This window comes from Anticarsia gemmatalis, chromosome 5 (genome assembly GCF_050436995.1).
Source record: "Anticarsia gemmatalis isolate Benzon Research Colony breed Stoneville strain chromosome 5, ilAntGemm2 primary, whole genome shotgun sequence".
Taxonomy (NCBI): Eukaryota; Metazoa; Arthropoda; class Insecta; order Lepidoptera; family Erebidae; genus Anticarsia; species Anticarsia gemmatalis.
The window spans coordinates 3,326,027-3,346,405 of NC_134749.1; the positions used below are offsets into that span (position 1 = coordinate 3,326,027).

The 20,379-nt window shown below is 34.1% G+C and overlaps 2 protein-coding genes across 5 annotated transcripts; both read right to left on the bottom strand.

Moving 5' to 3' along the window:
• Positions 1–633: 633 nt before the first annotated feature.
• On the bottom strand, positions 634–10,901 carry LOC142972815 (netrin receptor UNC5C-like). Of its 2 annotated transcripts, none has more exons than XM_076114124.1 (13): positions 10,539–10,901; positions 9,863–10,248; positions 8,972–9,182; positions 7,666–7,865; positions 6,967–7,045; positions 6,324–6,506; positions 5,758–5,802; positions 5,069–5,227; positions 4,685–4,816; positions 4,246–4,408; positions 3,734–3,849; positions 3,238–3,492; positions 634–2,372 (listed from the first exon to the last, which is right to left on the bottom strand). In XM_076114124.1, the coding sequence occupies exons 1-13, from the start codon at positions 10,672–10,674 to the stop codon at positions 1,222–1,224; spliced, it is 3,216 nt and encodes a 1,071-aa protein (XP_075970239.1). In that variant the 5' UTR covers positions 10,675–10,901; the 3' UTR covers positions 634–1,221. The 2 variants fall into 2 exon arrangements, with proteins under 2 accessions (XP_075970239.1, XP_075970240.1); XM_076114125.1 differs by having other exon boundaries at positions 10,532–10,901.
• A 421-nt stretch (positions 10,902–11,322) lies between these two features.
• On the bottom strand, positions 11,323–19,691 carry LOC142973323 (antichymotrypsin-2-like). Of its 3 annotated transcripts, XM_076114967.1 has the most exons (10): positions 19,566–19,691; positions 19,090–19,229; positions 18,712–18,855; positions 17,995–18,198; positions 17,715–17,813; positions 17,051–17,182; positions 16,131–16,343; positions 15,429–15,570; positions 11,897–12,020; positions 11,323–11,442 (listed from the first exon to the last, which is right to left on the bottom strand). In XM_076114967.1, exons 1-10 carry the CDS (start codon positions 19,582–19,584, stop codon positions 11,382–11,384), a joined length of 1,278 nt encoding a protein of 425 aa, XP_075971082.1. In that variant the 5' UTR covers positions 19,585–19,691; the 3' UTR covers positions 11,323–11,381. The 3 variants fall into 3 exon arrangements, with proteins under 3 accessions (XP_075971082.1, XP_075971084.1, XP_075971083.1); XM_076114969.1 differs by lacking the exons at positions 11,323–11,442; positions 11,897–12,020 and adding an exon at positions 12,664–12,802; XM_076114968.1 differs by lacking the exons at positions 11,323–11,442; positions 11,897–12,020 and adding an exon at positions 13,558–13,718.
• Positions 19,692–20,379: the final 688 nt, after the last annotated feature.

Genomic DNA, 20,379 nt, shown 5'->3' on the forward strand with positions numbered 1-20,379 from the left:
AACTAAAACGATCATGTCCCACAACGATTTAAACTATGTCTTCTAACTATGACTTGTACTTAAAGTTCTACTTTTAACGGATATTAACGAGATATTTATTTCAAGGTTAACTGTATCTTATTCGTTGCCGTAACTGATCATCTGTTTAGTTACGTGTTAATAATAACTACTCATCGAAATATAAATGTCAATGACAGTCAGTGTTACTAACTTAACTTAATATTATTTTATACATACTATTTTGATAGTCTTGGTTACGAAGTGAATAATCTGAATGTAAATCGTATCTATCCGAGTATGCTCATACTATTGTGTCTAGTAATCTTACATTGGTTCTAATTGGTTTCTAATAGAGTTGGTAAATACTAACCCTTTTAGAAGACAAAATATACCTCTCCAAAGTTTTCAGTTTCTTTAGTTGTTTGTTGTCTTATCGAATCTGTACTTGTTTTCGTTTAAAATATAAATTGAATAATAAATAATCAAACTTTCATTGGTTGTATGTTCAGTATAAACTTCAGCATTCCTAAATCAACAGTCTGTAAAGTTTATTTTCATCATATAAATATTTGTGCTTCGGAACTTTTGCTACATGTTTTAATAAGGTTTTAATAAAACAACAGCTTTCGAAATATTTACTTTAATTCAAAAATTTGAAATCACTACTTTCATTTTCTCTTATCTAAACAATACAGTATCTATTTGGTTCATTATATTTATTTATATACAACTAATAATGTTTTTCAAACATACTCTTTAGTAAAATATCAAGCATTTCTAATTCAACTCCAATACTGATGAAAACATACTATAGTGACAGCTAATTACAGAAATTCATTAAAAGTGACGGTAGGACTAAAAGCGAAATATCTCTCGTGAGATCAAAGTATTTCATGAAACGTTCAATAATAAAGAATCAGTTCATTAAACAAATGAAACAATAAAAATATACAGAGTAACTAAGTAGACTTATGCCTAATTGAGTTTGAATAAGGACAATTCAGAAAACAATCTCGCCAAAACAAAAAAATATAGAACATTTTAATTCATAAGTCACAGTAACGGAAATACAGGAATCAAAACAATCTCAATATAAAAGGAAAAAGTCGATTGCAATACAAATGTTTTCTCCAAACAGTGATTCAATAAAAGAAGTAGGAATATAAAAAATATTTTTCCTCTATTCAAACTCAACGATTGTTCCACGTTTCGTAATATCCTTCAGTTGGGAAAACACCGCCTTTCAACAACTGTCGCACAATCAATCCTACCCATTTCCCTGAATATCCTCGACAAATTGACCAACATGTTCGCGTCGTTATTCCTACACAACCATAAATTCAAAATATTTTCTGTCGGGGAACATGTGTTCGAGAAATAATAATAATAAGAGCAAACATTCAACTTCTCAGCCAACAAACGCCAGTCGTTGCCTTTCACCGTCTGAGAGTCGAGCAGTTTGCACAGTATCACTCTATCCGACTTAGTCAACACATTAGTCCGGTAATTATTGTCAACGCTAAAGTAACTCCTAAAACTGTTATTCTTATACACGAAGTCGTACCTACCCTCCTTCTTAGACAGCGAGGAATAATTGAACGGGTTCTCTAATATATTAACAGTCTCTACACTCGAACAGCTGAGCCTCTTACCGATATTAGAATTCAAATCGTTAGTCTTCAAATTGAAATTGACAGAGTTAGATTGTTTTTGTTTCTGGTAAACAGACAAATTTAATTCTAAACAATTTATTGAATCTGTTTGTTGTAACACAAATATACAATGTAAAGATCTGGCAGTCATGTTCCACACTTGTGAATAAGACAACTCTTGGTATTTTCCCCCGGACTGTATCTTCCAACCTACGCCTACATCTCTAATATTGATACATAAATCTGAACAATTCTCCTGAAAATAAATAGTTTTTGGATCACAGAGCAAAGTGCCACCCGAGCGCTTTTCACTTTCGAAGCAGTCGTAGAAAGCGTAAGGTGTGTCGTTAAACACGTGAATTTTTAAACTGTAGTAACTATCGTCCATTCTTTTAGATATAAACAAAGCGAGTTTGAACAACTTCGCGTCTAGACCGCTGAAACTTCTGCCGACTAGCACAAAGTCGCTTAGAAATTCGCTCACTAGGTAAACTTTGGAAGGGTCGACTTGAGCGAACAGTGGGGACCCGGGCGTTTCCTGGCCCAAAGTCAAAACTTTCCGCCACTCCCTTGAGTTGATTTCTTCGGGCTTTTGGTGGATGGATAGAAGCCAGCTGGTGTTCTTCAAAGACGCGCAATGCGGAAAGGATAAAACCACACCCTTGCAGAAGTGAAAGTTTTTGGGACCGCACCGTATAACCGGGCTTAGTTGAGTTTCACCTGTTCAACAAAACAAAAATAAAAACGTTATTTTGTACGAAATAACAACACACATCAGTATCAAAATAAGTAACAAGGTTTTAGGAACATATTGTTTGATACAAGTATTTAATTGGAAGATATAAATATTTAACGAGCCTATATCTAAAATGTATTCCGGGGCAATCAATCGTGACCCGCCTCCGAAATAACATCGCGACGTTCACGAAGCAGGCCGACTTATAGGTCAGAATAACCTGACATTTGAGATTTAGGTCAGACCGCGGCTCAGTGTAATCCTATTTCAGTTCCAACACTTACAATAGCCAAGTTTAATATTAAGCACAACTTTCTTGCGACGGGTTTATTTGTTGCTTGTACAGAAGCTGTTAATTCTCGAAATAAGTTTGAGGATTTAACACGTTTCTAGTTTGTCGTTTGTTGGTTACTTGTTAGTTGAGGACTTATAGGTCTTTGTTTACGAAAAACTATGTTCTAATGGAATCAATTGTTTACTGAGATATTAACTGATCATCATTAATTTCGTGCTTTGTATATTTGAATTTATGTATAGACTCGTTTTTAGATTTGTAAACATATAAAGTCATATTATTACTTAAACGACAATAAATTCATGAAATAGTACTTAAGATCTTCATAAATGCAAAACACTCATTCTTAACTTGTAATAAAGTAAGTCTATACTACTATCGCAGCAAAGACTCCGAGCGAGAAACGAAATAGAATAGCACAATTTTAGATAGCATCAAATGGGTCACCTATCGTGGAAATAAAGTTCACTTTTCAATTCCACACAATAGAGCATCTTGAGGCCGGAGTAAATCTAGATCGGATCAGATATTTGGGTCAAAAGGTCTGTATTTACCTTCCTGTAGCAGTGGCTTATTCCAGTCGTCGTCTGCAACCTCAATTGTAAATAACTCTTCGCCTTTATCCACTACTCCATCGGGAATGAACAAGCTTACACCACATTTGCTCAAATTCAACCAATCACCGTCTGATGACACTATTTTTGAAGTAGCTACATCCAAATGTTTTGTAAAGAATTTTGAATCTACAGATGCATTGTTCTTTAAGGATGGTGACATTTCTACACTTTCATTGCCATACGACGAACCGGCTGGAAAGAAAGTAGGAAATCAAAATGTGTTTGATGATGATCAATTCAAGCTTGATGAAGCCGTGTAAAGCTATGATGCATTTGATTGCAATTTATTAAAAGATTCTATACATTTCAACGTATTAAATTTTGCTGTAAATAAATAAAATTATCCAAGTGTTTTTATCGGAAAGTATGATGTAAAATGAAATTGCAATCTCTTGCATCATTGTAAGTTGGAAGGTGCAAACAGTAAACTCACAGCTCAAAAAGCAACTGGAGTCAGATCGGTCTGACTCGACGCTGTCCTTGCAAGCGTAATTCCTGTCGCTTCCATGTCTTTCGGTTCTTACCTCTTGGTCTATCGGCGTGATGTAGCTGTAATAAATATATCTATGTAAAAATGACTTCTTTGATCAAAGCCAATATAATAAATGGTGTAAATAAATTTTTACCTAGATAATTTTAATACCCCTTTAAGTGACTACTGGGTAAAGGCTAACCCTTGCTCAGTGGGACACATAAACGTGGCATCTTCGAGTAAATCCTTGCTTGGAGCTGGACTCTAAACTTTCCAACCCAGATAAGACCAATTTTAAATCTTAATCTTTATTTTTTTAATTACAATCAGGAAAGAGTATACGCATTCGACAATGATGGACCGTATAAAAAAACATAAACCCTCAAAACCTCATTAGAAAAACATTATAATTTTGGTCACATAGATTATTTTATTAGAGCCACTTTTAAAAGGTGATTTATTCAATAACTTACCTATTAGCTAATTGTGGTACTTCATACAAATGTTCGTGTCTTGTAGACGTGCTCATGTGCCTGTGAGTTCTCCTAGAATCAATGGTCTGAAACTCCTCGTGTATCGTGAGGTCCGGCTGATTAGTCAACGTTCTCTTTATTACGTTGCCGAAGTAATTGGAACCTGTTGAGATAAAAACCTTGAAAGGAATGAAGATCCTGTTTTCTTATATTAAATGTTGAAGTGGTTTCCTTTTTGGGCTTTTGAGTTTGTAGGATATGTTTTGGAATGTTGACGAATTTAATGATCTGGTGAAATGAAAATTCAGTTCGCAAAAGGTGACCAAGCCTGATCTTGTTTTGCGTTGACAATCTATATAAGTAACTACTCAAATGAGCATCCATTTTTGACCTGTCAAAGATCGAAATGTAATAATATCCAAAATAACTAGGTGCTTACCGGTGGGTGGTTTGACATAGGGTGAAGTTTCATTCATCTTAATTTTCATGTACTTTATTCCCAGTATGATAACAATAATAAATATAAAGAAAGCAATCGTCAACGCTATAAATATAGGCCAGTATGATGAACCTGCAAAGAAATTAAAAATTATAGAAAAAAAACACTTATATTCTCAACACAGGCATAAGAGTCACGAAAAAAAAGTAAATTTGTCTGCTGCTTATCCGTCTGCTGTTTTCAAGAGCCTATCGTCAGTTTAGACAGCCATAACTAACTTAGAAACAGACCTCAATAAAAACATCATTAAAACGACCTGAACTATCATCTAGATTTTAGTTACACTTATATCAGTTAATTATATAAGTATAAAGAAATAAATACCATCATTAATATCAGACTTGGAGGTCCTCACACACAACGGACACTGCGCCACTTGGTAATCAGTGCCGCGACACACGGTGATGGTGAGACACCTTCTCCTCCTAGTACGAAGGCAGTCGGAGTCACATCGCGACCACTCCGACCATTGCGACCAACGACCTAGAAGAGGAACAATAGTAAAACTACAAAGGAAATAGAAAATATATAAAATAAGGTTTAATAAAAAAAAAATATCTAATATCATATTGCAACACGTCAAACTTAACTTGTGACGAACCATTAATTAAGATAAGGTTAACTGACGCGTTAATATAAGATAACAAGGATGCAATGCAAAATAGAATTAGTTACTTATGTTATTTTTCGACGAAAAAGCCAAAAAATATAATCAATTGAGTTAAAGTGTCATGTATAAAATTAAAACCAAATTATTAAAACACAAAAAGATCAAAAGTCGAGGCGGGTTAATTTGTTTTCGTATGAGTTGCATATTTACTTTGTAAATAGAATGGAAGCTCTAAAAAGAGAATGAAGAACTCGATCAACTTTTAACGCTTTTTAAACAATGTACATTTTTTTGTGTTAAGTTCTTGTTAGTTGTAAGCTCTACAATAGTTGTTAACATAATATATAGTATCTTTTTTATGAGAAACAAATGTAATATTATTTAAAAATAAAGTCCAACTTACCCAATAAAATGTCTGGTGATTCATCAGCCAATTCATCCAGGTCATCTACAAGAAAAAAATTAATTGACTTTTCACTAAAATAACTCATAATGAAACTGACCTTTTAATTTAAGAGCAACGACCTTTCATATTAATTACAATTATACAGGCATTTGTTCTTATTAGTAGTTTGTAGAATTATTAACATTATAAATCTTAGTTAGACTAATTATACAAATTTTGTAAAAGGCACGCAATTTGTTCATCATCATGAAGTCGAAAAATATTCTCACAATTTTCCAATGATACATAATATGGATTCCATAGTTTTCCTTCTTAGACTGGTTTAAATAAGAATAAATATCAAAAAGTTAATGGAACTAATTATAAATTACATATAGAAATGACATCATTAATTTTCACCGCAAACATTTTTATTTAAAAAGCAACAGTAACACAGAATAAGATAATAATAAGCACTTTAATTTCTCTTGTTGTCTACTTATTTTAGATTTCCAAACACACCACTTGTAGTGCCACGCAGTAGTATCGAGGGTAAAAAACTAATATTTTTCATTTCTCCTTACCTAACTCACAATCTAAACAATCATGTGTTTTCTGTACATTAGGCCCAACACACGGTTGTCCTCCGTTCAGAGGTCTAGGAGCGGTGCAAGTCCTCTCTCGCTTCCTCCCTGAGGGCCCGTCCCTCCCTCGATCATCACAGTAACAATCTGCCCATGCGGACCACGTGCTCCAACCACCGTTCACTAAAATATATTTTATGAGTAGGACCATAATTTTAAGGTAAAGGGTCGGTTTTGTCATTTTTAAGATTTCGTCAAGTATCATGTTAATGAAACTGTACTCTTACGTTAATGGTGTGATATTCTTACTTTTATCGAAATCAACAAAATGTTGATATGCAAGATTACGCATAAGTTACATAACTTAAAAATTCTGAAAAATTGCTCAAGGCCTGACCCCTCCCTCTTTACGGGAGGAGACCCTTGCCCAGCAGTGGGACATTAATGGGTAAAATTTATTCATTTTATTCAAAAAAATACAAAAATGGCAAGATGTCGTATAAAAAATAATCGTTTTTACAGGGAATGTAACTATAAAGTATTCTAATCTCCATCGTAACGAATGTATTGAATGCAATTCATACATCCAACACCAAACAGTAAACTAAAAATGCTACAACGTGAATATGAAGCGCTAACATACCAAACACAGTGAGTAACGCTGGCTCCGACATTCTCTTGCCCGCTAGATTCTCAGCGACGCATGTGTAGTTCGCCATGTCCTGCAAATTGTTCCGCTATCTGAATACTATCTGGTACTGTAGCGACAGATCTCTACTATACCAGATAGTACTCGTAATATTTCATTCAAGCAGTTCGTAATATTTTGCATACAATTCGGTACGAATGTCATTATTTTTAACCCAAATTTGAATATAACTTATGTAAATTACTGATATTTTTCAGGTTTACTTGTTATTTCAAATTTTCAAAAACATACCTAGTTAATACGACCAAATTATCTTTGCTTTGACAGATTTTGTTCAAGCTTATTAAGAAACATTGTCTCCAATAACAATAATGAAGTGCAATTTTTAGCTAGAATATAGTGATCATAATGTTAAATGGCTAATGATCACAAGCTTAAATGGCTAATGATCACTATATTATTTGATATTACTATACTATTAAAATTTAACTGGTTCTAAAACCGTATCACGTGAAACAAAAGTTTCGCAAGTAAATAAATATCATTAGTCAATCCATACACGGTCATTTGATTCCAAACTGTGCAGAGTAATCAAATAACTAGTAAACCTACAATCTACATAATATATACTTATAAATAAATAGTTATATAAATACATTGGCCCGTTCTACTATTTTAATGTCTTAGACTTACCAACAACGTAGCCTGTTTAACAAACAGATCTCCTTCCTTCGACACCTGTACATTGTCATCAGTGACGACGGGGGCTCCATTCTTGAGCCAGTAGATCTGAACGAAGGGCGCTGCTGGCGGAGGCTCGCACCGGAATGTAACCGATGTGTACTGCTTCACTAGTTGCGACTGAGGCGCCACTGTGAAGTGCTTCTTGATATCTACGAGATAAATTTGTGAAAAGGTGGTAAGTCTTTTAATACGGAGCGTAGTTTCCTATTGTTCCTAGACGTTAATTGTATCCGAAAATGTTTGAATTGTATTATTGAGTAAATTCATTTTAATTGATAAATGTTTGTATCTATGTGTGACAGAATCATGTAGCTTGCTGGCGTGAATTTAACGGAAGTCACAACTAGATTAGATTATTCCCGTCAATTTCTGATTGATTACAAATTCAGCCTGTTACATAAATATTTTCCTGAGCGATGAAGTTGTTAAATATACTTATTTTTAAAACTAACTGAACGTTGCACATTTTCAGATCAAAAAGTATCTAATAGCCTTAAAGTTAACTTTCGATACAAGAAAGCGCGCAATTATACCAACAATATTATATTCTGTGAAAATTATAATACAACGAAAATTTTCTTTGTTTTCATTCATTGAACAATTCAGTATGCACACGCACGTCTATTCAATGTAGATTACAATGAAATATTCAGAGGAGATGATGCCCGCTTCAGACGTATTAAACCGCTTCTCTAATAAAGAGTAATATGATTTCACACTCTGTATGCGAGTATGACTTTAACATAACGTGTTGTGGTATTTTAATGTACTATTTATGAGTAAGGATTCCAACTTTCTTAGGCAATGCCTTTTATTATTAGATTTTAAGTAGTTTTTCGACACAAATCATGTCTTTCAAAGAGGTTTCTTATTTTATTGACTTAAGTAACTTCTCCACATAAGTTAACGCTAAATTAGATGAGTGTTTTATGGCATTTTCCCCACAGATTAGTATACATCGTTGCCCTTTATCCATAAACATTAATGTGTTGTTTAAAATTGCGATATTTACTGTTTGATTTGTGTTTGATAAAATTACTTTTTATTACATTCAAATCAATGACTATTTCGCCATCACGGTACTATTCGTTAACCATGCGTGTGATCTTAGCTAATTACTTTTTTTTGGTCATCTTTAACACTACTAATAAACCTTTAGACACAAGTAAGAGTCAATCGTCATCCTAAGAAAACATTAACCTTTGATGTAGAGCCATATAAATAAACTTAGCAAAAACAAACTTGTAAAACTCACAAGCTAACTCGATAGTAGCAGGCTGACTTCGTATATGTCCTCGGCTGGTCCATGCGAAACACGAACATTGATACTTGTCGCTTCCGAAGTATTCCTCAACATTCTCCCGAGTTACTTTACACTCTCCCTCGATGATACGAACTCCTGTTTGAGGGTCCACGAACTCGAAGTTTAAAGCCTGAGTCTGGATGCCGTTGCATTTGAAAAATACCTTTAGGAGAATTGGGTTGTTAGTTTTTAGGCGTTGAAGAGTCTGTTTAAGATTTCGGAAATTGTCTTTCTTCTCCCTTTAAATACTTCTCTAAGTTAACTTCGTTACTCTTTTCAAGCAAAATTGCAATTATATAACATAAAAAGAGATATATAGCGTTTAAAATGAGATAGAAAATTGTTTGATACTTTTTAAGCAATCTTCATAAAGATAAAAAATCGATGTTCATTTCTACACTTTCAAAAACCAAAGTTTATTAGAGTATTATTTATGTATATCCTATCAATCTCAAGTTTACGAACTTATACTACTGTGAAATGAATATTTTCCCTACTAAGTTCCGCTATGAAAACGAATCTTAATTACTGAAAGAAAACGCGTGCAAATTAATGATTAATGCACGATGTATCTTTTGACGTATAACACGCGATCCTAATTTCCGTATGTAAATTAACTTCAGAATACGTTAAGAACCTATTAAAATGTAAGTTGAGTAAAATATATTACTTGAAAATCTGAACCGGGACTTTCAATTTTATAAAGAAAATTTAACACATAACAGTTAGTTCTTGATACTGATTTTCTAGAAATTAGTTTCATTGTGAGATTTTTACTACGAAGAAAGCACAGAGTAGAAAGACAAAGTTCTGAATCTATCAAAAAAAATATAAACAACTTACTTTCAAAGCATTAGCAGCTCTACATTTCAAAGTAGCAGGTTTATTTTTAACAACATAAGTATTTTCCGGCTCCAACAAAAATATTGGCAGATTATCTTTAGCAGTGTGTAGTGGTATTTTATCATCTATAGAAACATCGTGAGCATCACTTTTTACAGTTGCTAAGTCTGGGGAATCTTTATAATTAGATTCTTTTCCTTCATAGTCGTAGTCTAAGTATGTAGTGTCATCTTCCTCGTCTTCGTCCTCATTTTCTTCATGGTTAGTGAATACTGGTGGTAGGAAATAGTCTCTCTCTTGGTTGGTTTGATGGTTGGCTACAAGTTCTAGTGGTTTGTCATCCTTGATGTCTGTGTGTATCGTATCATCTGATCGACGATGGGAATCTACAATAAATGTTGGGAACTTTTTATCGACTTTAAAATAATTTTATAATACTCCAATTATTTTATTTTTATATTTGAGTAGAACCAATTTTTTCATTAAAAAAATTGTGAAAATTTATGTATCAAACAATGATACGAAACTCTTTTTGAAGTATTTCTAAAAGTCTGTCACAAATTGTAATACTCTGCTTATCTATAAAAAAAAATGTAATTAAACTGAAATTAGAAATTAATAAATGACACCCTGTTCATAACTGTCACAAAACAAACAAGAAATACTCACTTTTTACCGTATTTTGTCCTCTCACACAACAAGCCAACTGTAGTACAAACACGAAAGTCCAAAACTTCACATCCATTTATAAACTTATATTTTTGCCGATTATTTAAAAAAACAACTGAATTTTCACGGACATCTTGTTCCATAACTGCTTAAAACCAAATCACATTTTATTCGTTATACTAAAATATAATTAAAAAACCGAAAAACACAGGTATACTAAATCCATGTCACGTCACTAGACATAAAAACCGATAAAAATGCGATTTATTCACTTGATGATGTCATATAAATGTACTGTACTGTTAAAATCGTAAAAGTTTACGGTTTCGCGGGAACATTCGGATAGGTGCTGGCCGCACGACAAATGTTATTCAACTGGGATTTAAGGGATGAATGAGGACGGCTTCCACCCCGAAAACACATGTACGCATGCGCTCGGAATGTCCAAACTTTTCAAAGAGTTTGTAATGAGGTGAAGTGTGTTTTATTATAGTTTATGAGTGGATTCCTAGTTTATAATTATTTTCATGACATGCCTTTTCCTTGTGCTTTTTATTTTATGTTTAGGTAAAAAAGTACTTTGGTTTATGAAGTTGACTTCTATGTTTTTTTTTGAGTTTATAGTAAGTCGAAGGTATAACTTGTGGGCTTTTATAATCTTATAAAAATGAAAGGTGATTTAATTTTTTTCGGTAACTCGTTTAATATCTAGTGCTCGTCGTTTTCTTAACATAAAACTTGAGGAATTATTGAAACGAATGATACTATTTGTATTTTTTATTTATTAAACCATTAAAGTTAATAAGTTGCTCCCGTGGTTGTTGTAGCAATTTTGAACATGATCATCACTTCAGCACGTATATGGTTTATTAGTAATGGGATCGAAGCACACAATATCTCTTGTTCCCAGGCTGTAAGAAGTAACATAAGACATCAATATATTTATATAATAAATTAGGTACATACTTCTCAAAATAATAAGCCGTCTTTATTGTCCCGCTGTTGGGCACGGGTCTCTTCATGGAATGGGTGAGGAACACCTAGGTCGTGTACAAGTTATTAACTTTTGGATTTCGTTAATAAGTTTTTAGCAGACTTGAAGTGTGTATTTCTTTTTTATTATTATTATTTTGTTATTAGAATGCCCGTTTAGTTTTGTTATTTGTACCATTTCCAATCGCTAAGCGACTAAAACCGTTAAAAAACAAAAAAAGAACTGTTTAGTGTTTCCTTTCACTTAAACAATATTTCTCATCCATACGAATGTATGTAGACTCGAAAAGTCACTCAAAAGTCCTTTCGAAAACTGACCCTTGCCCTTCAATGGACAGTGATCTTTAGAAAAATAAAACGAGGTACACGCACATTGGTGAGTTCAGAGTGCCCGCGAATATCTGATCCTTGTTCGCCCTGATGTAGAACAAGAATGGATGGTCGGCCTTAAACTGTATCACGTTAAACCACATAGAAGTGGGCAAAACTATTAGTCCTGAAACAATACATATATTTTAATAAATTAATAACCAACTTATGACCGAAGAGACACTGGCGTGGCTTTTTCTAAAAATACATAGTACTTTTTCTATATCCGTTCAAAGATTTTCAATAATTTATATTTCATGAATATCCAAAACTTCATGAAAGAAGGTTCAGTGGCTTAGTGGATTTCTTGATATGGAAGAACTACACAGAAAGCTGCGACCTCAACGAATGGTATATCCTGAATACAGCGAAGAAGAAGAGAAACGGTAGGATAATAGACCCTATCAGACAGGCAAAGTTTTGTGAAGAAACAAAAAAAAAGATATTCAAAACATCAAGCTGATGCTTTGATTATGCTAATTTGAGAGAAATAGTATGTCTTCGGAAGGCAAAAGGAACAAAGCTGTGTCAATATCACATTACCAATAAGTCGTATAAAGGAAGAAAAAGCGGTTAAAGATTGCAATGAATGTCAAATGCGTCACAATATAGAGTTTCGAAAGCTTGAATTATAATATATTCAGCGCTTTTTGTGTGCATTACAGATACATACTAGTATGAAAATGGGTTTAAAAATTATGAAAAAGTGTTGGTTGAACAGGTTTTTGAAATAAAAAGCCTTGTATTAATTAAAATAGATGCTTTATTAATGCAATATTCAATCGTCGAAATCGGTGTCTGTTTCTTGTACCATACCAGCAAAGATTTGTTCCTTACTAGCTCTAACGTAAAACAGGAAGGGATGATCGGCTTTGAACTCTCGAGGTTTCATCTTGTTTTCCCATACAACTGTAACGAAATATATGACCAGTTACCATAGTACAAGTTCTGCTTAGTTTAGAATCAGATGACCGTATGTGAGTTGTCCAATGACATTTATTATTTTCTAGGGGGGCTCACGAAAAGTCTATGTTTAAAAACCTCTCAAGGAAACTATATCAAGGATTATTGGTGAACATAAAAATATGAAAAACAGAATATATTTTAAGCCACACGTTTATTAGACAAATTGAATGAAAAGCCCTCTATTAATGTTTTGAAGTCAATTTTCACTTTTTGACATACACTTATTCACTATAATCGTCAGGTACTGAAATCTGTGATAGATCTGGTGCATTGAAGATTCCAGCAAACAACTGTTCTTTGCGAGCCCTCACGTAGTATAGAAATGGATGATTTGCTTTGAATTCAATCGCTCTCGGTTGCGATGTAAATATCGTTTCAACAACTGCAACAAACACTCATATAAGTGTCATACTTTACAAAAACTTTAATTCTTTATATTTTGAAGGCGAAAGTATGTCTGGATGTTTGTGTGTTTATTTGTTGCTAATTGACGGAAAATCTACTAATCGGAACTTGGTGAAATTTGGTGCACAGATAGTTTATAACCCAGACTACCACATAAGATACTTTTAATCATAGGAAATCTTTTCACATGGACGAAGTCGCGGGCAGAAGCTTCTACTCTATAGACATATATGAGTGTATGATCTTTGAAAGAGACAAGGGCTAAACTCTCAGAAATGAAAACCATTTTGAATCAAACAACATTTTATTTAATGGTGTCCTGAATGCCATTTTGGTTTCTCGACAACCCCACCGAACATCTGTTCTTTATTAGCTCTGACGAAGAACAAGAAGGGATGGTCAGCCCTCATGCGTATTGCGTTTACTGTCGGAAATGCACCCATCACGGATAACACTGCAACCAATCATACATATATGACGTCAGTTATTTGTGGAAAAAAACAAACTACTAGGGACAATGACTGCATCAAGTTGGCAGCTTATGCAAATACTATAGTATTGCAAATGGGCCAAAAAGTACGGGCTGTCAGCTAGAAAGGATCTCTAGGCTGCGAAGATCTAATAACTTTGTCACAAGAACACATGTACTAGCAAATCCTAGGGTTAAAGAGCTAGGTGGTTCAAACAAAAAGCATATTCTAACGGGTCCTATTGTGTCCTAAATGTTTTACATTTTAAGGCAAACATTTCATACACAACCTAATTTTGAAGCGGTTCATCGGTAACCTAATAAGGTTGATTATTAATGGTCAGAAGTTAGCAAGAATTCTGTACAAACAAGTTACTGGTTGTTTTTGTATACCTGTAATTTCTTTGCCTACTTTTATTACTGAATAAGTATAACTAATGCTTCTTAAATAATACAACATGTTTATTTGCATTTCAAATCGTTTAAGCTGTATCTACCCAATCATAGCAAAGGAAAATTAATAGAAAAATAATATTGACAACAAAATAATGTTCTAGTCCTAAGAAGAAATTTTAATATAATACTTGATAATACTCTTGCAAAATGATCATGTTCTTTTATGGGAGTTTAGGCAAAACCAACGAAAATTAAACAAACTTTTTATGCAATAAATAAGTTTATTCATTCGTTAGTCCACTTGGGAGATTGAATGGTTCCTGCGAAGAACTGTTCCTTGTTAGCTATGACGTAAAACATGAACGGGTGGTCAGCCTTGAAGAGAATCTTTTTTATGCTGTTCAATGGCATAATTACTGCCGCTGCAAACAAAATATGCATCAAAGTAGTTTGAATTCAATTGTGTGCAATAAACTTGATATACCTAATTCGTTTTCAATAACTATTAATAAGTATCAAATAGCCCAAAAAACGAAGTGACAAAAATATTAAAAGAGTTGGGGTGTCCTATATCCGAATATGTAAATTATGCCCATTCATTCATTTCCGCCTTGAAACTTACTCGAGATCGGATAAGCATAATAAATGATTTTGTGAATCAAAATATTTCCAAACTTGTACATATAAAACACACATAGTATTTGTATGGAACTTACGTTATTGCGCTATCCACTCTATCCAATTGAAGTTCAACGTTTAAAGTCACTTTTTTATGTTTTCATTAATTTCCGATATAATTGAGATTTTGTCACGTAATATTTTTGACAACAACCGGCATTATTATATCAATATGTTAACAAAATTCTCCATCGATATTTGCTTGATACAAAATTCGAAACCACTTGTTAATCCTGTTCAGCCATAGATTCCGAAGATTTTTATCGCAAGCAATGTACGAAGAAATATAAAGACCTATTTGAAGATGATGGAAATATATAGAAATGAATGATACAAAACCAGTTTCCCTAGACATAATGAATGTTTTTAAATTACTTAGACAATGTTGTTTTGAATGAGACATTGGTCTCGAATTAATTTAGTAACTCTTTAAATAAATAAACTCAATCCAAATTTAAGTACACTTAATAGGTAACTGAAAAACACATCGCCTGAACACCGGGAATCGAACCTGGGAGAGCATAATTTACAGTCGACAGACATTAGAGCCGGTAAAATAATTTTCGACGGACCAGGGAATCGAACCCGGGCCGAAATTATAAAGTTAAAGTTCATTCGTACCTGTAGCTGCGGCTGCCACGGTTCCTTTCTCAGTGACTTCTATGTACGCTTTTTGTATCGCTTTTGATATGTATACATTTTCGCCCCTCACTATATCCGTCAGTTGTGAATGATAATTTGATATCACACGTTTGATTCCCATCTAAAATGTAATTAAAATCTGTTTAAGACATTATCTTATGTGTACAGCACAAGACAAATAGATTTATGTGTCTGAATATACATAGGTGCAAATGTAAAAAAGAAGAGATTGTACGTGACGGGACGGATAAACCTCGTCCTTTCCTAAATCTTTTGCTTTTTTTCTTTGTAGCAGCTTGCTGACTGTGTTGAGACATACAACGTAATTTCTCGGCATTTCATTTTTTTGAAGAAAAAATCTATTGGATACCGATTATCCTTGCGAAGAAATTATGAGATATACCTAATGTTTCGGGTAAAGATCATTTAATAAGTAAATCAGCATCCGAAGGACCAAAAAAAAAAACTTAGTGCTAACTAAGACTATATACCCCTAATAGTAGATTCCTAATATATCTTTATTAATATGGATGTATCCCTTATAAAAATTAAATTCCTCCAGGTCGTACCTAAAAAAGCTACTTCACAGCGAGGTATTTAACGTGACTTTATACTCTACTCAGCTCCAAAAACGTCAGTCTATTTCTGCTATACCAGGATAAAATATTGTCATAAACTTACCCTATAATAATAATCCTTTAAGTCTAAAGTCGATTCTATTTTAAACTTCGGAATGATCAAGTCCACGGTAGCTGTCTTCATCTTCATCAGAGCATCGTTGATCAAATCAGGCGATATCTTTAACGTTCGTAGGAGTATTGATAGACCGTCCTTTTTCGAAGGGAGAACTATTATCAAGGCTGCTTCTTCGCCGGTGTATGGAATTTCTATGATCTGAGAAAATTGATTTATTATTGAGCTATTGGGATATTTTTACATTTTTATGGAAAATGTTAGCAAAATCTTTTTATTTTGCCTCCTTGCATCGACTTGTTGCTCTTTTCTGATGCGTGTGATACGCAAAATGAAACGTTGGAAAGTTAGGAGATACAAAAAAGGCTAAGTGCTCATTCACGTTGACTCGCGGGCGCGGTGGCGGGCGCGGTCGCGAAATATCAAACATACGGCGATGTACCGAAGTGTTCACGTACAAACCGTTCGCGCGGTCTAAGTCGCGGGCGAGCTAGCGGCGTCGCGCGCGGCCCGCGAGGCGCGCTCGCGCCAATATCAAACAAGTGAAGATGTTCGTGTGTGTTCACGTCGAACTAGCGGTGGCGGGCGCGATTTACTCGCGACGTCAAGTAAGTTCAACCAGTTTGAGCCAGTTTGAGCCAAACGCCCGCCTGGCGGCCAACGTGAACACAAATCGCCACGTCCCCGCGCTCGCGACCGCCACCGCGCCCGCGAGTTCCAACGTGAACAAGCACTAAGAAATAAGAATTTGTATTTTCCAGAATTTTGATTACTAAATTGATCTGGTTACACTGGAAGGCATTCAAAAGCCGTCAGAGGAGTCCAATCCAAGTCAGGCCATTCGGAACGCATATTCTTGCATACATTGAAGCTGATATAAACTTTGTGTATGTGTAAAAGGTCCAAACCTGCGCATTCATTTCATTGCTCTCGTAATAATTGTATTGGCCAGTCCTCCTCATCATGTATGCTTTACTGCTGCCTGATGGCCCGTAGAATGTATCTTGGTAAGTGCCAGGGAACGGGTACTGCCATCGTCCCTATAAAAAAATAGCTGTAATTATCTATGTTCTGAACTTCTATTAAACAGGGTACTTATTTGACTAGATTTTTCGAGATCTCGTCTAGTCATTTTGAATGTTTGAGGTGTCTGAGGTTTTTTTATAATATTGATGTTAAAAAATATTTATGACACCCCGTTCGTAACTGTATCAACAAAAATACTAGCTACATAATATAGGCAACTATTGGCATTTCTAAACGCATCTAAGACTGTAGGTAAAACCAGGGTTCACCACTTCTGGATAAGTATGGGATAACTTATCCAAAGGAATATGTTAGTCTTTATGCTTTATTTTTTCTAGCAGATAGGCTATCTGACACTTATTCATACACTGGTCCCTAAAAAAAATAATTTGCTGATTTAACTCGCGCATTATAGATGCTGTCAATTATGACGCACAAAGTTATGTCAGTATAAAAAAGGGCTTCTATTTACGCAGTTTTATACTTTCTAAAGACTGATTTTTTACTGATCTGCCTGTTTTTTGTTAAGAAAATATATGTACTTACTTTAAAGTATATGGCATTGACAATAATAAGAGAGGCGCCATCATTAATATCATCGGGAGTTACGATATCGTTTATCTTGTTTTTCGTTTTTTCGGACACCTGTATCAGAAAAATAGGTATTATTATATCGACTATCGACAAGCTAGACATAAAAAAATATTGTATCAAAATCTGATCAGCGCCTCTAACGGGACCCTGAGGAACTAATTTTAAAGATCATTTTAAATGTCAAACTCGATTCCCTCTACTCGTGTTATTTTTGCTAGAAACATCCACTTACCCATGAATTAATTTCTTTGGCTACAGTACGAGATTTTGAGAAATCCACAGTCCCAAAACTGGACCCGAAGACCTTCTTAGTACGTCGTTTAAATTTAGACCGAAGCTTCTTTCTGTTCGACACGTATACTCTGCTAGCTATACTGATTTCAACACCGTTCAGATATTCCAGTTCTTTTATTATTTGACTTATTACTGCTTTTAACTGTTAAAAAAATAATATATTAACTGTCAAATAGGTGTGCTTTGCGAAAATCGCACGCTGTTACGGCCGCTAAATGAATCCGTAGGTACTTAATATTCATATGAAAGTCTGCATGAAGTCGTAACATTTTGCCGCTGAACTTAATTTCGTGGAATTTTATGTGGAGGTTGCAAAAGACCTAGACTCAAACATATCCAAATATAGGGTGAGACAAAATATAATACGCTGCAAGTTTTATCTGCCTGCCTGTCTCTTAAACGGTGAGAGAAAGAGCGTACATTCAATAAAACCAAATCAAAAGTACAAAAGTAGTCCGACGTAGTCCGACAATGCACTTGTAGTGTAACAAATTCTTTCCGGTCGCATTGAATTGCCTCCAGACACCGTCAGAGGAAGTAACACTGCAATAACAGCAGTAAAACCATCATTCACTCAGACCCTGTCTAAATAAATAATATACTTAATAGTACTTCGAGAAGAAAAAAGACGATAAAAAAATGAGTAGGTACCTACCTCTCTTCTTTTTCTCAAACCGACAGCGTCTAACAATTCCTCTTTAGTTTCCTTCGATGCTCCCAGCAACAATTTGCCTAAAGGCAACAGAGCCGATAGTGGAGAACATATTCTATTCCTTCCCATGGCCGCCAAACCTAATTCCTATAAGTACACAATTCTATAACAAATATGTTAGTTTTAAAAAACCGCCACCTCAAAGTCTAATTATTTAAAAAAATAAGTATTAATTTTTGTCTGTAGGTATAATCTCAACTCGACATTATATAGACCATTACATAATGTACTAAAATGGCGAAACGTATTATGTAGGTTGGTAATGGTATGTACTTAGGAGAGCTTTTAAGTAAAACAGGCATTATAAAAAGATTTACGTACTACAGCAAAACGTTTTCTAATGACACCTCTAAAGTCCATCGTGGTGGATACATGAGGAATATATTCAAGGTCTTCTTCGCTGGTCCTTTCATCAGTGTCATAATCCGATCTCCAACTTCTGACCAAACTTAAAAAGAGAACTGTGAAAATAATAAAACATATAGCAGGTATCTATTTTGTTTTCGCCAAAGAAACGTCGCTATGCCCTTATTAAAATAACAAAATGTCTGTAAAAATATTTTATAAGTTCTGGCTTCTAACTTGGCTGGCACATGCTTATTTTAAAAATCGTTCTTGTCTTTGAAAATATTTAGAATTTTTGCTATAATTCGATACCTATAATAATAATAATATTTTCGACAAGCAGATATTAAGTCACAAATTATTTAGATGTACCTATAATAAAAATCTAAGTACCTACCTAGCTTATTATAGCTATTAATAATTATGTAAAAATCTACAATTTAATTACTCACAAACTAAACAGATCCTCATGTTTTCAAACGCATTCAAACTTGTAGAAAGATAAATGGAAAAGAATCTAAATCATGATGCACACGTAGACATGACACACCGGTACTAATAGTATGTACCAATCGTTTTTGTTATTGCAGAACTAATTTTAATTAATTTTGGTTTTGAGTATGCATAGTAAAATCAATTTGAAATCACATTTGCTACAATTTTATGGACATTATTTTATGTCTATCCGTGTAACTTAGGGTAACTATAGTTGTAGGTACTTATTTCTTCAAGTTAGGCATCTTTTAGGCTGTTGCGGATTTTCTCGAAACTGATTCTATCTTTTGCCTTACAGAAACGTGTCTTACTGCTGAGCAAAGGCCTTCCATCTTGCTAAATCTCTGATCCTTTGAGATTTCCCGCCACGATATACGTACCCGCAAACGCCGCTAGGGGCGCGACTAAATATTTTAGAAGTCATTATTATATTTAAATAAACTTAAAAAAGTACAACAATATTAATATAGCTCGATCAACTAAGTTTTTTTTGTTATTGAACCGAGGTGTTATAATTAAAATAAATTTCACGTCTTTTGTTTTTTCGTTCGGAAACCGAATTCGGCATAGCTATGAAGCGCCCTCTATCCTCTGTGACCCGGTCGGTATAGAAATGTCATGTCAAATAAAAACAACAAAAGCCTATTGATTCGTTTGTTTCTTCTTGTAATTAACGCCCAAATACGCATTCAATATCTGAACACTAAATAAACTTCTATTAAAAGCTCTATAAACTTGTGGAAATTAACTACAGGGGGCATAAAACACGTA

Excerpts from the sequence above, each read along its gene's own strand:
- LOC142973323 (XM_076114967.1), bottom strand. Across the intron at positions 17,814-17,994 it reads CCAAAGAAATTAATTCATGG|GTGTCCGAAAAAACGAAAAA; the intron begins GTAAGTGGATGT and ends TTTCTGATACAG. Across the intron at positions 15,571-16,130 it reads TAAAGGATTATTATTATAGG|ATGGGAATCAAACGTGTGAT; the intron begins GTAAGTTTATGA and ends ATTACATTTTAG.
- LOC142972815 (XM_076114124.1), bottom strand. The coding sequence starts at position 10,674 with ATGGAACAAGATGTCCGTGAAAATTCAGTTGTTTTTTTAAATAATCGG. Across the intron at positions 9,183-9,862 it reads GAGCTGCTAATGCTTTGAAA|GTATTTTTCAAATGCAACGG; the intron begins GTAAGTTGTTTA and ends ATTCTCCTAAAG. Across the intron at positions 5,228-5,757 it reads ATCACCAGACATTTTATTGG|GTCGTTGGTCGCAATGGTCG; the intron begins GTAAGTTGGACT and ends TTCCTCTTCTAG.